This window comes from Penaeus vannamei, chromosome 2 (genome assembly GCF_042767895.1).
Source record: "Penaeus vannamei isolate JL-2024 chromosome 2, ASM4276789v1, whole genome shotgun sequence".
In the NCBI taxonomy this organism is placed as follows: Eukaryota; Metazoa; Arthropoda; class Malacostraca; order Decapoda; family Penaeidae; genus Penaeus; species Penaeus vannamei.
The window spans coordinates 51,854,599-51,869,598 of NC_091550.1; the positions used below are offsets into that span (position 1 = coordinate 51,854,599).

At 51.4% G+C, this 15,000-nt stretch overlaps 1 protein-coding gene across 1 annotated transcript in view; it reads right to left on the minus strand.

Annotated features, from left to right (window-relative positions):
• The window catches only part of LOC113799932 (probable JmjC domain-containing histone demethylation protein 2C), a 352,930-nt gene that overhangs the window by 47,079 nt on the left and 290,851 nt on the right, over positions 1 to 15,000 (minus strand). Inside the window, exon 3 of the mRNA XM_070137229.1 lies at positions 8,575 to 8,691. Within this exon, the coding sequence (XP_069993330.1) occupies positions 8,575 to 8,691 (117 nt within the window). The remainder of the gene's footprint in view (positions 1 to 8,574; positions 8,692 to 15,000) is intronic.

Consider the following 15,000-nt stretch of genomic DNA (forward strand, 5'->3'; position numbering starts at 1 on the left):
CTTTGGCTTTTGGTTTCCAGTTTTCACCCCCAACCCCAACCCCCCAACCCACACACGCAAATACAATGTGTAGCTTTGGCTTTTGGTTTCCGGTTTTTCACCCCAACCCCCAACCCCCAACCCCCAACCCCACACACGCAAATACAATGTGTAGCTTTGGCCTTGGTTTCCGGTTTTCACCCCAACCCCCAACCCCCAACCCCACACACGCAAATACAATGTGTAGCTTTGGCTTTTGGTTTCAGTTTCACCCCAACCCCCCAACCCCCCAACCCCACACGCAAATACAATGTGTAAGCTTCGGCTTTTGGTTTCCGGTTTTCACCCCCAACCCCCAACCCCCAACCCCACCGCAAATACAATGTGTAGCTTTGGCCTTTGGTTTCCGGTTTCACCCCCAACCCCCAACCCCCAACCCCCACACGCAAATACAATGTAGCTTCGGCTTTTGGTTTCCGGTTTTCACCCCCAACCCAACCCCCAACCCCACACACGCAAATACAATGTGTAGCTTTGGCTTTTGGTTTCAGTTTTCACCCCAACCCTCCAACCCCCCAACCCCCAACCCCACACACGCAAATACAATGTGTAGCTTCTGGCTTTTGGTTTCCGGTTTTCACCCCCAACCCTCCAACCCCCAACCCCCAACCCCACACACGCAAATACAATGTGTAGCTTTGGCTTTTGATTTCCAGTTTTCACCCCCGCCTCCCCCCGTCCCCCCCACACACGCAAATACAATGTGTAGCTTTGGCTTTTGGTTTCCGGTTTTCACCCCAACCCCCAACCCCCCCAACCCCCCAACCCCACACACGCAAATACAATGTGTAGCTTTGGGTTTTGGTTTCCGGTTTTCACCCCCAACCCCCCCACCCCCCACCCCCAAATACAATGTGTAGCTTGGGCTTTTGGTTTCCGGTTTTTTCCCCCCAACCCCCCCCCCCGCCCCCCCACACACACGCGCACGCAAATACATACAACTGCAAGTCAAACCCGGCGACGTCAGACCACGCCAAAAGCGACGCGAAACGACAACAAAAGCGATGACAGGGCGGAGGGGGTTTAAGACGTCCCCCCCCCTCCCTGCCCCCAATGGCCCATCCCTTACCTTCCTTCACCCTATCTCCCCCCCCTCCACCGATGTACCTTACCGGTCCTTCCCTCCTCCCTCCCTCCTCCCCTCCCCAGGCCCATCCCTAACTTTCCTTCAACCTATCCCCCCACCGATGTACCTTACCGGTCCCTCCCCTCCTCCCTCCTCCCTCTCCCCTCTCCCCCAGGCCCATCCCTTACCTTCCCTCACCCTATCCCCTCCACCGATGTACCTTACCCGTCCCTCCCCTCCTCCCCTCCCACCCCCCTTCCCAGGCCCATCCCTTACCTTCCTTCACCCTATCCCCCCCACCGGTGTACCTTACCGGTCCCTCCCTCCTCCCTCCTCCCCTCTCCCCCTCCCCAGGCCCATCCCTTACCTTCCTTCACCCTATCCCCCCCCCCGCAATGTACCTTACCGGTCCTTCCCCCTCCTCCCTGCTCCCCTTCCTCCCTCCCCCTCCTCTTCCTCCCTCCTCCCTCCCCCCACCACCCCCACCCACCCATAGGCCATGGGCAGGACAGCGCAAGGAAGACACGGCCGATGGACTTGTCTCGGCGTGGCCCTCGACTCCCCTAAACTCCGCTGTCCCTCGCGCCCACGACGCCCACGACGCCCACTCGCGCCCTCAACTCTTCTTCCCTCGTGCAACTCGCCCCATGATAAATCCCCTTTTTCCCCCTCCCCTCTTCCTCCCCTCCGCTCCCCCCTCCCCCTCTTCCTCCCCTCCTCTCCCCCCTCCCCCTCTTCCTCCCCTCTCCCCCACCTCCTCCCCTCCTCTCCCCCTCCCCATCTTCCTCCCCTCCTCTCCCCCCCCCTCCCTTTCTTCTAAAACGTTCCGGAACCTGAAAAGAATTCCCTCCCTCCCTCCCTCCTCCCCCTCCCCCCTCCCCCCTCTGTGCCCTCCCCCCCCTTACCTCTTCTCTCCTTCTGTCATCGTCCAACCTCCTTTGAGATCCCCATGACTCTTGTGTTTTGAGAGAAGGAAGAGGAAGGAGGAGGAGGAGGAGGGGAGGGAGGAGGAGGAGGAGGAAGAGAAGGAAGAGGAAGGAGGAGGAAGAGGAGAGGGAGGAGGAGGAGGAGGAGGAAAAGGAGGAAGAAGAAGAAGAGGAGGTGGAGGGAGGAGGCAGAAGCAAAAAAAGAAGGAAGAGAATAATAAGGAGGAAGAGAATAATAATCATAACAATAATAATAACATTAATAACAATAAGAAAAAAACAACAAAAAAGAACAACAATAACACCAAAAAGATCTAAGATAAAAACAAAAACAAGCAAGAATAGAAAACAAAAAAAAGAAGAAAGAGGGCAATGAGAAGGAACAAAATAAGCGAACATGAAACAAAACCAAAAAAAAAGAGAGACACACAAAGGAAACAAAATAAGAATTCGAACAAAAGGAAACGAATGAACGAAAAAAAAGAGAAGAAAAACCTCTCAAAAACTCGAGATGAATTCAAGGAACGCCGGACGACATACACCATCAGGGAAGGAAGGAAAAAAAATGCTTTTATGAAACGCGAAGAGAAAGAGAGAGAGAGAGAGGGAGGGAGGAGGAGGGAGGGAGAGGGAAGGAGGAGGAGGAGGAAGAGGAAGAAGAGAGAGAGAGAGAGAGAGAGAGAGAGAGAGAGAGAGAGAGAGAGAGAGAGAGAGAGAGAGAGAGAGAGAGAAGAGAGAGAGGGGGAAGAGAGAGGGAAAGAAGAGAGAGAGGGAAGAAAGAGAGAGAGAGAGAGAGAGAGAGAGAGAGAGAGAGAGAGAGAGAGAGAGAGAGAGAGAGAGAGAGAGAGAGAGAGAGAGAGAGAGAGAGAGAGAGAGACATAAAGAGAGAGAGAAAAAAATAAGAAGAGATAGAGAGAGAAAAAAACAAGAAGAGAAAAAGACAGAGAATAAAAAACATGAGAAGAGAAAGAGAGAGAAAAAAAACATGAGAAGAGAGAAAGAGAGAGAAAAAAAAAAACTAAGAAGAGAGAAAGAGAAAAAAAAACTAAGAAGAGAGAAAGAGAAAAAAAAACAAAACAAAAGAAGAGAGAAAGAGAGAGAAAAAACACACAAGAAGACAGAATAATGAGACGAGAGAGAACAAACGCCACAGCACAACTGCGCGGAAATAACAATACCAGGAAATGTGCCGAGTCATCCTGTCAATCACACGGCCTCAGGCGAAGCGAAGGAAAAAAAAAGAAAAAAACACGGGGAAAAAATCTAATGAAATCGTGTCATCTGGAAAGTCATTTCTTGTTTTTTTTTTCTTTCTTTCTTTTTTTTTGGGGGGGAGGTTGTGAGTGTGTTTGTGTGTGTGTGTGTGTGTGTGTGTTTGTGTGTGTGTGTTTGTGTGTGTGTGTGTGTGTGTGTGTGTTTGTGTGTGTGTGTTTGTGAGTGTGTTTGTGTGTGTGTGTGTGTGTGTGTTTGTGTGTGTGTGTTTGTGTGTGTGTGTGTGTGTGTGTGTGTTTGTGTGTGTGTGTTTGTGAGTGAGCTTGTGTGTGTGTTTGAGAGTGTGTGTGTGTGTGTGTGTGTGTGTGTGTGTGTGTGTGTGTGTGTGTGTGTGTGTGTGTGTGTGTGTGTGTGTGTGTGTGTGTGTGTGTATGTGAGTGTGTGTGATTGTGTGCGTGTGCATGTGTGCGTGCCTGGCGCGTGTGCGTATGCACGTGTGTTTTAGCGTGCATTGCGCCCATTGCACACGCTCACATTTTTCTTTCCATTTATTGCTTTTTACTTTTTTCCTCCAGAATTATTAATGCACCGAAGCGACTAAAGCTGAGCGAGCAGACTTCTTCATATAAGGGTGGCAGAGCGAAGGGAGAACTGGGAGAAAAATAGAGAAAAATACATAAATATACACATGCATGCATGTATGCAACACACACACACACACACACACACACACACACACACACACACACACACACACAGAGTGAGAGAGAGAGAAGGAGAGAAAGAGAGGGAGAGAGAGAGAGGGAGAGAGAGAGAGGGAGAGAGAGAGAGGGAGAGAGAGAGAGGGAGAGAGAGAGAGGGAGAGAGAGAGAGAAATATAGATAGATACATAACAAATAGATAAAACTAGAAGAAAAATAACAAAACATAATAAAAAAAAAACAGAACAGCAAAGAAGAAACGAAGAAAGGATAGAAGAAGCAAAGAACAGAACGAAAGAGAGACGAAGCAGAAGACGCGAAGACCCGCCGCGACTTCATCCTCACGGCCATGTTTGGGGATCCCTGAGTCACTCAAGAAGCGAGGGGTTCATGCACGCTCTCCCCCACCCCCCATCCCCACCTCCACCCCATCCCTACCCCCACCCCGTCTCTTCCCTCTTCCCCCTCCCCTGTCCCCCTCCCATTCCGCTATTCCTCCTCCCCTTCTTCTCTCCTCTTCCCTATTCCCTCTCTCCTTCCTCTGAGCCCCTTCCCCTATTCCTCCTCCCCTTCTTCTCTCCTCTTCCCTATTCCTCCTCCCTCACTCTCCCCCAACCCTATCCCTCCTCCTCCTCCTTCCCTTCTTCTCTCTCCTCCCCCACCATTTCCCCTCCTCTCTCCCTCTCACTCTCCTCTCCCCCTTCCCCCTCCCTCCCTTCCCCCTGACCTCCCGTCCGTCACTTGGGCCGCATGACCTTACAGAAACCAGGCCTCGGTAACGCCCTGACTTGACACTATATGCAGCAACGGGATTGTGTGGTGCTGGGTCACGGGATCACCACACTGCAGCGCATACAGAATAATGGAGCTAGGTCGCGCAATCCCTGATATGTATGCGCATACATAATTACATGCATACATGGATAAATGCATACATAAACATATACATACAAACATACAAACAAGCAGATTCATATGCACACGCACGCGCAATCCCTGATATGCACACGCACACACACACATATACACACACACACACACACACACACATACATACACACACGTACACAAACAGTATATAAACCTGCATTACATTGTATCACGCCATGAGGAATCGACATGCCAGAAATATGACACTTCATGACGCCGAGAACAGCATGGCACAAAACCGCCACAAAGCACGCCGTAACGTCACGACACGGCATGACACGCCATCACAACACAGTAAGACACCAGACGACACCACTATGCACGAGTATGATATCTAATCCCGCCCCCCCTCCACTCTCCCTCCCTCTCCCCTCCCCTTCCCCCCCTCCCCTCGTTCCATTCAACAGTCACCTCGCCATCCCAACTTATCTTAAACTTTCTTTAATGGGAAAACTTTTGATGGAATCCCCAAAGTTGCCAAATGTCTTGCGCATAAAAAGTCTTTCTCTCTCTCTCTCTCTCTCTCTCTCTCTCTCTCTCTCTCTCTCTCTCTCTCTCTCTCTCTCTCTCTCTCTCTCTCTCTCTCTCTCTTTCATTCTCTTTCTCTCTCTCTCTCTCGCTCTCTCTCTTTCACACACACACACACACTCTCTCTCACTTACACACACACACTCTCTCTCCATCGTTCCTTCTCGCACTCTCTCTCCATCTCTCCAATTTTCCCTTCCTCTCCTCCTCTCTCAATATCTCTCTATCTCCCTGCACTCCCTCACCCTCCATCTTCCCCTCCATCTATCTATCTTTCTTCCCCTTCCTCTCCCAATCTCTCCCTCACACCCACCCACCCACCCTCCCTCCCTCTCTCCCTCCCTCCCTCACACCCACCCAAACCACCATCCCCCCTCCCCTCTTTCCTGGCCCCCCGCCCCAACCCTCTCTCTCCACCCCCTCCACCCTTTCCTGGCCCCGCCCCCAACCCTCTCTCTCCACCCCCCCACCCCACCCCACCCCTTGCACAAAAGCCGTCGAGACGCCAACTTTCAGGGGTTGGCTTCTTGGAAGATGTTTAGATGCTTAAAACTCTCTCGTCGCTGCGTCACTGATTGGGGGGGCGGGGGAGGGGAAGAGGGAGGGGTGGAGGGTGGCAAGGCTGGGGGGGACGGGGAGGAGGGGGAGGAGACAAGGCTGGGGGAGGGGAGGATGGGTCGAGAAAAAGCAGGAGGAGGAGGAGGGGGAGTAAGAGGAGGAGGAGGAGGAGGAGGAGGAGGAGGAGGAGGAGGAGGAGGTGGTTAAGGAGAAGCAGGAGGAAGGGACTGGGCGTGGAATTGTTTTTCTTGTTCTCGGTATAGCGTGGTGAGCGTTGTGATGCGTCTGTTTGTTTGCTTGATGGATGAGGGGAAGGGAGGGAGGGAAGAAGGGAGGAAGGGAGGGAGGGAGGAAGGGAGGATGAGGGTAAGGGAGGGAGGGAGGGAGGGTGGGAGGGAGAGAGGGAGGGAGGGAAGAAGAGGAGGGAGAGAGGGAGGGGAAATAGCGAAGGAGGAAGAGAGAGAGAGAGAGAGAGGAAGAAGGGAGGGAGGGAGGGAGGGAGGGAGGGAGGGAAGAAGGGAGGAAGGGAAATGAGGAGGAGGGGAGAAAAGGAAGAGAGAGAGAGAGAGAGAGAGGAAGGAGAAAGAGAATCAGGAAGGGAGGGAGCACAAAAACCCTCACCTCGAGCCCAGAATCCAAATGTAAAACAACCAAACACAAGCAAACGAAGCGCAAGAACAGCCAGCAAACAAACAAATCCGTTACGCAAGCCCCGAGGCCCTTCTTGCCCGCAAGACCCCGAACACAAACATGATACTCCCGACCCCCTGCCGTAGCCACTCTTCTTCATTGCATTACGAGAGAAATATGGGCTACATCCCTCACCCCCTCTCTCTCTTCTCTCTCCCCCTTTCTACACTTTTTTTTTCATGTCCCTTCCCTTCCCTCCCGCTCCTCTCCCCTCTCCTATTCTCTTCCTCATTCCTCTTATATCCCTCCCCCTCATTCTCCTCATTGCCCTCTCTCTTACCCCCTCTCTCCTCCTTCCCCTCTCTCCTCCTTCCTCTTTCTCTTCCCCCTTCCCCCATTCTCTTCTCTCCTATTCCCCTCTTTTGCCCGCTGATCCCTCATGTCTCTCCCCTTTCCCTCTCCTCCCTTTTCTTTCTCGCTTCCCCACCCTTCCCTCCCTCCCCCTTTTCCCTCTCGCTCCCCCACCCTTCCCTCTCCTCCCTCCCCCTCTCCCCTCTCCCTCCCTCTCCCTCTCCCCTCTCCTCCCTCCTTCCCCTTTCCCTCTCCCTCCCCCCCCTTCCCTCCCTCCCCCTTTCCCCCTCTCCCCCACTCTCCCCCACCCTCCCCTCCCTCCCCCTTTCCCCCTCTCCCCCGCCTCTCCCTCGGGGCCAGAAATAGGGATGAGGTCAGGACGCGAGCTCAAAAGTTTGGTCTCGCGAGCTGTTGTGTTGCGAGCGACCTTGGCCTTGGCGTCGATGGTGCGGGCGGGATGGGCGGCGGGCGGTGGGTGGGATGGGCGTGCGGCACGTCTTCAACGCCCGTCCGTTTCCTCCTTTCGGCTGCTCCGCCTCTTTCCGTTTTCTTCAGCTTTTTTTTCTTCTTTTACTTCATTTCCTTCTTCTTTTTCTTCTTCCTCCTCCTTCACGCTACCACTTCCTCGTCCTCGTCCTCGTCCTCGTTCTCTCCTTCTTCCTCTCCTCCTCCTCCTCTTCTTCTGTCTCCTAATTCCCGTTCACCTCCTCTCCCTATTTTCCCCATTCCCATCTTCCCATCTCCACTTCCCTCCATCAAAGCCAAATCATGAATCGGACAGCCCGCCCGCCCGTATCTGATCACGAAAAGCCGCCCATAAAGCCAAACGCCCGCGCCCACGAATTCAAGGAAGCGGAGAGTGCCATGATGCCGCGAGATAGCCCCGGCAGTGAGGATTTTACTGGCACTCCCGCGTGGCACCAGATTTCGCTCCGGCTACATGGCAATGCTCTTTCCGGGCATTTCTGTCTCGGCATATTCTTCTTTATTGTGATTATTTTTCTCGCTCTACGTAAATATTTTTTAACTTTTTGCTTTTTTTTTTACCTTTGTTTATTCATCTTGTATTTCGCTAATCCAAGCTTTTTGGGATACCATTTTATTTTTTTCTCATTTTTTTCTTAATGTTTCAGCCTCCATCATTCTCCTGTCTCGCTCACGTCACCCTGCTTCTCTTCCTCTCCCTCGCACTCATCTTTTCATCTCTCACTTACGCTCCCTCTCCCTCTCTCTATCGCTCCTTTCCACACTCTTTCTCCCTCTAGCCCTCTCCCTCAATCTCTCTCTCTTTCCCTCTCGCTCCCTCCCCCTTTCCCTCTCGCTCCCCCACCCTTCCCTCCCTCCCCTTTCCCTCTCGCTCCCCCACCCTTCCCTCCCTCCCCCTTTTCCCTCTCGCTCCCCCACCCTTCCCTCCCTCCCACTTTCCCTCTCGCTCCCCCACCCCACCCTTCCCTCCCTCCCCCTTTCCCTCTCGCTCCCCCCCCCTTCCCTCCCTCCCCTTTCCTCTCGCTCCCCCACCTTTCCCTCCCTCCCCCTTCCCTCTCACTCCCCCACCCTTCCCTCCCTCCCCCTTTCCCTCTCGCTCCCCCACCCTTCCCTCCCTCCCTCTTCTGTCCACTCACTGGGTACTCACCTGATAGGGCTGGAGTTGTGTGTAGTCGTGGTAGTCCAGTGTCCGGTCCACCAGGTACTCCACGGGCCGGTACTTGTGCTCAGAGATCCCGGCTTGGTCCACCAGGCCCACGTACACCTGCGGCGAAGGTAATGATAACGATAATGATAACGATAATGATAACGGTAACAACCACAACAATACTTATGGTAGCAATAATAGAATAATATTAATTATAATGATAGCAATAATAAAATAATATTATATGACAACAATGATAGCAATAATAAAATAATATTAATGACAAAAGTGACAATAAAATAACACAAGTTACAGCAGTTAGATGTAAAGGAAGTGAGGGTAGACGTTATAATAGACGTAATCATTGTAGCAGGAGTATTAGCAGTATGGTGATAATTGGTGACGACTCATTATGATGATGATGATGATGACGATGTTAATGATGATGATGACGACGATGAAGATGATTATGATGACGATAACGAAGATGATTATGATGATGATGATGATGATGATGATGATGACGATGACGAAGATGATTATGATGATGATGATGATGATGATGATGATGATGTTGACGAAGATGATGATGATGACGACGATGAAAAAGAAGATAATGGCGACACCTACAACGATGAACACAATAATAATAACACCACACTCCAATAAACAAGAACAGCTGCAAAAGAGAAAGAGAAAACCCAATTCAACGCCACCATCATTGAAATCAACATGACAAAGGGGATTATCATGACGAAATCATGCTAACGACGAGAAACCAAAGAACTGAGTAAAAATATCATCGTCATTAATAATGTCGACAACAATGAAGCTCTTAAAGTATAATTAGAAAAACAAGAAAAAACACGATTAGAAGAGAACAAAAACAACTGCAATACAATACATTCATTCGACAGTGACAAGACCAGCAGCAACAAAAACAACAACGACCTTATCAACGCACGAGGACATGAGACTGACATAGCCAAACGAAAAACAACAAGAGCAAGAACAACAACAACGAAAAACAACTACAACAACAACGGCAACAGCAAAAACAAAAACGAGAAAAACAACAACAAAAACGAGAAAAACAACAAAAACGAGAAACAACAACAAAAACGAGAAAAACAACAAAAACCAGAAAAACAACAAAAACGAAAAACAACAAAAACGAAAAACAACAACAAAAACGAAAAACAAAACAACAACAAAAACGAAAAACAACAACAACAAAAACGAAAAACAACAACAAAAACGAAAACCAACAACAGCAACAACAACAACGACGACGACCTATATCCCCGCACCAGGACATCAGACTGACGAAGCCAAACTTTACATATCAATTTCGCCGTCACACAAGTCGCACAAACTGTCATATGTAACAATAATGGCTTCTGAGAAATGCAAGGAAATAAGGGAAGGAGGAGGGAGAGGAGGAGCAGGGAATTTAGGAGGAGGAGAGGGGAGGGAGAGGAGGAAGAAGAGGAGGAGAGAGAGGAGGATAGGGTAGGGAGAGGAGGAGGAGAGGGGAGGAAGAGGAGGATGAGAGGAGAGAGAGGAGGAGGGAATTTGGGAGGGAGGGAGGGGAGGGAGAGGGAGGAGAGGAAGGAGGAGAGAGGGAGGAGAGGTGAGGAGGAGGAGGAGGAAGAGGAGAGAGAGAGGAGGAGGAAGGAAGAGGAGGAAGGGAAGGAGGAGGAGGATGAAGGGAAGGAGGAGGGAGAGGAAGAGGAGGAGGAGGAGGAGAGAGAGAGACGAGGAGGAGGAAGGGGAGGAGGAAGGAAGAGGAGGAGGAAGGGGAGGGGGAGGAGGAGAAGGAGAAAGAGAAGGAAAGGCAGGAAAAATAAAAGAAGGAAAGGGGAGAGGGGAAGGAGGAGGAGAAGGTGAATAATAACTAAGAAAAAGCAGAAGAAGGACGAAAAACGAAAGAAGAAAACCAATAAATCCGAAGAAAAACCAGGAGAACGAGGAAGAGGAGGACGAGCGGCAGGCGGGCGCCCTATGACAGCGACAGCCCGCGGAGTGAGATCACCTCCCAGATAACTGTCAAGACACACACGGAGATCACGACGGAGGGCGGGGCGGCACCGTGGCACACCGACCTCCGGGGACTCGTTTTCGCCCATTCACTGCGCGTGTTATTCACCCCCTCCCCCCCTCCCCCCCCCCGACAATGCCCCTCCCCCCCCTCGCTTTACCCACTGGATCTGGCCTGGATCTGCCACCATCCCTTACCCATTACATCTGGTCTGGAGCTCCTATCACCCCTTACCCATTGGATCTACCGCCTTCCACCCTTTTCCTTCAAACTAACGATTTGCCCAAATCTTTTGCCCTCTGGAATCTGGTTTGCCCCCCTTACCTCTCAGTTCTAGCCTGGATCTGCCACCATCCCTTACCTCTTGAACCAGCTCCTCCCTTACCCCTTGGATCTGTTTCCGCTCTCTTCCACCCTTGGTTCCTTCAAACTACGACCCTGCCCACTCCTTGCCCTCTGGAATGACTCTAAGATTTGCTCTCTCTCTCCCTTTAACCCTCTCTCTAAATCTGGCTCTGGATCTCTCTCTCTCCCCCCCTCTCTTTACCTCTTAGTTCTAGCCTTGATCTACACTCTCTTACTCTCTAAACCAGCCTCTCTCTCTCTGGATCTGTCTCTCTCTCTCTCTGCCCCTCTCTGGTTCTGGCCCATCTATGACCCTCTCTCTCTACCCCTCTCTTTCTCTCTCTGTCTCTGTCTCTGTCTCTTTCTCTCTCTCTCTCTCTCTCTCTCTCTCTGTCTCTCTCTCTCTCTTTCTCTGTCTCTGTCTCTCTCTTTCTCTGTCTCTGTCTCTCTCTCTCTCTTTCTCTGTCTCTCTCTCTTTCTCTTTCTCTGTCTCTCTCTCTTTCTCTGTCTCTGTCTCTGTCTCTCTCTCTTTCTCTTTCTCTTTCTCTGTCTCTTTCTCTCCCTCTCTCTGTCTCCCTCTCTCTCTCTCTCTCTCTCTCTCTCTCTCTCTCTCTCTCTCTCTCTCTCTCTCTCTCTCTCTCTCTCTCTCTCTTTCTCTCTCTCTCTCTCTCTCTCTCTCTCTCTCTCTCTCTCTCTCTCTGGTCTTAATCATATCCATCTCACTCACTCGTCTACCGTTTGGCAACTCCCCTTCTCATTTCCCTTTCTCTAGTTATTTACTGTGCATGTCTACTGCTCCTATGTCTATCTTTTTTCTCTTTTTCTTGTTGTCTTTTTTCTCTTGTTTTTTTTTCTCTTTTTCGCGCTCTCTCTCTTCTCTCTTTTCCTTTCTCTCTCTTTTCTCTTTTCCTTTATTTTCTCTATTTTTCTCTTCTATTTTTTTTCTTTTTATCTCTCTCTTCTCTCACTCTATCTCCTCTCTCCTATCATCCGTTATCCTCCTTTCATCACCTCCTATCTCCCTCCTCCTTTCATCCGCTCGCTACGTCTTGACCGGCTTTGTGCATGACGGGGCAGTTTAACAAGAAAAGAATCGAAGGAAAAAAACAATGAGAGAGAGAGAGAGAGAAGGAGAAGAAGAAGAAGGAAGAGAAGAGGAAGAAAGAAGAAAGAAGGAAGAAGAGGAAGAGAAGAAGAGAAGAAGAAGAGAAGAGAGAGAGAGAGAGAGAGAAGAAGAAGAAGAAGAAGAGAGAGAGAAGAGAGAAGAAGAAAGAAGAGAATGAGAAGAATGAAGAATGAAGAAGAGATGAGAGAGAAAGAAGAAGAGAAAGAGAGAGAGAGAGAGAGAGAGAGAGAAAGAGAGAGAGAAAGAGAGAGAGAGAGAGAGTCAATGCCAGAGAGTAAATGTTTGAGAGGGAGAACGAGAGAGGAGGAGAGAGAGCAAAACAAGGGGGATGGGAGAGGAAAAAAAGAACGAAAGAGAAAAAAAAGAACACAGCGACAGAGAGAATGGGTGATGGTAAAGAAAGCGAGAGAAAAGAGAGAGAGAAAAAAAAGAGAAAAGGACCAAGATAATTATCAAGTAAAAAAAAAAAAAAAAAAAAAAAAAAAAAAAACGAAAAAGATGGAAAAAAATTTAATCAAAAGAAAAGAATAAGACAAAGGAGAAAAAAAGAAAGAACTTCGCAATGGCATTCGAACACTGACGTCGATGTGTTCGGAACGTGACTTGCATCAACCGAAGGCTGGAAGTACTCGCTGCAGGCTCTAATTGAGAGGTACAGGCCGCAGAAGAAGGCCGAGGGGGGAAGGGGGAGGGTGAAGGGAGAGATTGAGGAAGGGGAGAGGGAGGAGGAAGAGGAGAAGGGGAAGAGGGAGAGGGAGGAAGTAGGGGGAGGAAGGGAGGGGGAAGGGGAAGAGGGAGGAAGGGGGAAAGAGTGGGAGGAAGGGAGGAAGGGGAGGAAGGAGAAGGGAGGAAGGGGGAAGGTGAGGAAGAGAGGGAGGAAGGGGAAGGAGAGGAAATGGGGAAGGGGGTAGAGGGAGGAAGGGGGAAGGTAGAATAATGAGAGGTGAAGGGGAAGAAGGGAGGAAGGGGAGGAGGAGGAAGGTAGATGTGGAAGGGGTGCAGGGAACAAGGGAGGGAAGACGGGGGAAGAGAGAGGGGAAAGGGAGGGAGGGAGGGAAGACGGGGGAAGAGAGAGGGGAGAGGGAGAGAGGGAAGAAGGGAGATAGCAAAGAATAGAAGAGGGAACAGAGGGGAGGGGGGGAGGGGGGTTATCGCAAGCTAGAAACGCAAGTTCGAGCAACATGAACCGCCGAGAAAAATGCTACAGGTTTACGAGTCGCAGGCTGGAATAACAGGTTGGATAATACAGACCGACAGTTACAGGCTGGAAATACAGGTTCAGCCGAGAGTTCGCAGAAAACGTGTTACAAAATCAAGACACGGAGGATACAACAACAACTCCTGTAGTTAAAGTACCTTTTACAAGTTCTTTAAAGGTTGATTCTGAAAAGGATTCTGGAAAACGATGAAGAATCAAAGGAGATAGAAAGAGAACAAAGAAAGAAGGGGGAGGGAGGCAGGGACAGGGAGAGGGAGAGAGCAAGGAAGGGAGGGAGGGAAGGAGAGTGGTAAGAGAGGGAGAAGGAGAAGGAGAGGAAGGAAGGGGGAAGGAAGGGGTTGAGAGGAAGGAGAGTAGTTGAGAGGGAGAGGGAGAGAAGAAGGAGGAGGAGGAGACAGATAGATACATAGATAGATAGATAGACTGGGAGAAGGAGAGAGAGACTGAGTGAGTAAGTGTATGTGAATGTGTGAGTCCGTGGAAAAAAGCATGAGAAAATGATTGACATAACGAGTGAGTGACTGAGAGAATGAGTAAGAGGGGGAGGGGAGGAGGGAGGGGAGAGGAGGAGGAGAGGGGGAGGAGGGGAGAGGGAGGGAGGGAGAGGGAGGAGGGAGAGGGGGAAGGGAGGGGGAGAGGGGGAAGGGAGGGGGAGAGGGGGAAGGGAGGGGGAGAGGGGGAAGGGAGGGGGAGAGGGAGGGGGGAGGGAGGGGACCGTTCAAGGGCAGTAAGGCAAAAGCTCCACCGCCGCCGCCAGCTGACGGGAAATAACGCCGCGCAACGCCTATAATAACGCCATCATTACGCCTCGCTCCCGGCGAACCTTCCCTTTTGCGCTCCCGCCTCCTCCCTCCTCCTCCGCCTCCTCCTCCCCCTCCCCCTATTTTCCTCCTCCTCCTCCTCCTCCTCCTCCGTCGCCTCCGCCTCCGCCGTCGCCTCCTCCTCCTCCTCCTCTTCCTCCTCCTCCTCCTCCGTCGCCTCTGCCTCCTCCTCCTCCTCCGTCGCCTCCGCCTCCTCCGTCGCCTCCTCCTCCTCCGTCGCCGCCTCCTCCTCCTCCTCCGTCGCCTCCGCCTCCTCCGTCGCCTCCTCCTCCTCCGTCGCCTCCTCCTCCTCCTCCTCCGTCGCCTCCGCCTCCTCCTCCGTCGCCTCTGTCACCGCCGCCGCCGCTGTCACCGCCTGTCAGTGACAAAAGCCACCCATAACACCTCATCGACGCCCTCCCCTGTCACACTTGGAAACGCCGCCACGCACGCCCTTCGCCCTCCCTTCGCTCCCGCCTCCGTTACACCTGTTCTCCTCCTCGTTCTGGTCGTCTCCGCCACGCAACGGCCGCCGGACACCTGTCGCCCGCCTCCTCCCCGAAGACCGCCGCACCTGCCACGGACTCGTTCCGCTGAGATGTGTGTTTGCGTGCGAGTGCGTGGGGGTCCTGCGCTTGCTGTCTCTTTCGTCGTTCTCTTTCCTTTTTTTCTCTCTTTCTCTCTTTTTATGTTTCGCTATTTCTCTATTTTTCCATTTCTCTCTCTCTCTCTGCCACTCTCTTTGCCGCCCCCCGCCCTGTCTCTGTCTCTCTGTCTCTCTGTCTCTCTCTCTCTCTCTCTCTCTCTCTCTCTCTCTCTCTCTCTCTCTCTCTCTCTCTCTCTCTCTCTCTCTCTTTATGTTTTTTTCGTTATTTCTCTCTCTCTCTCTCTCTCT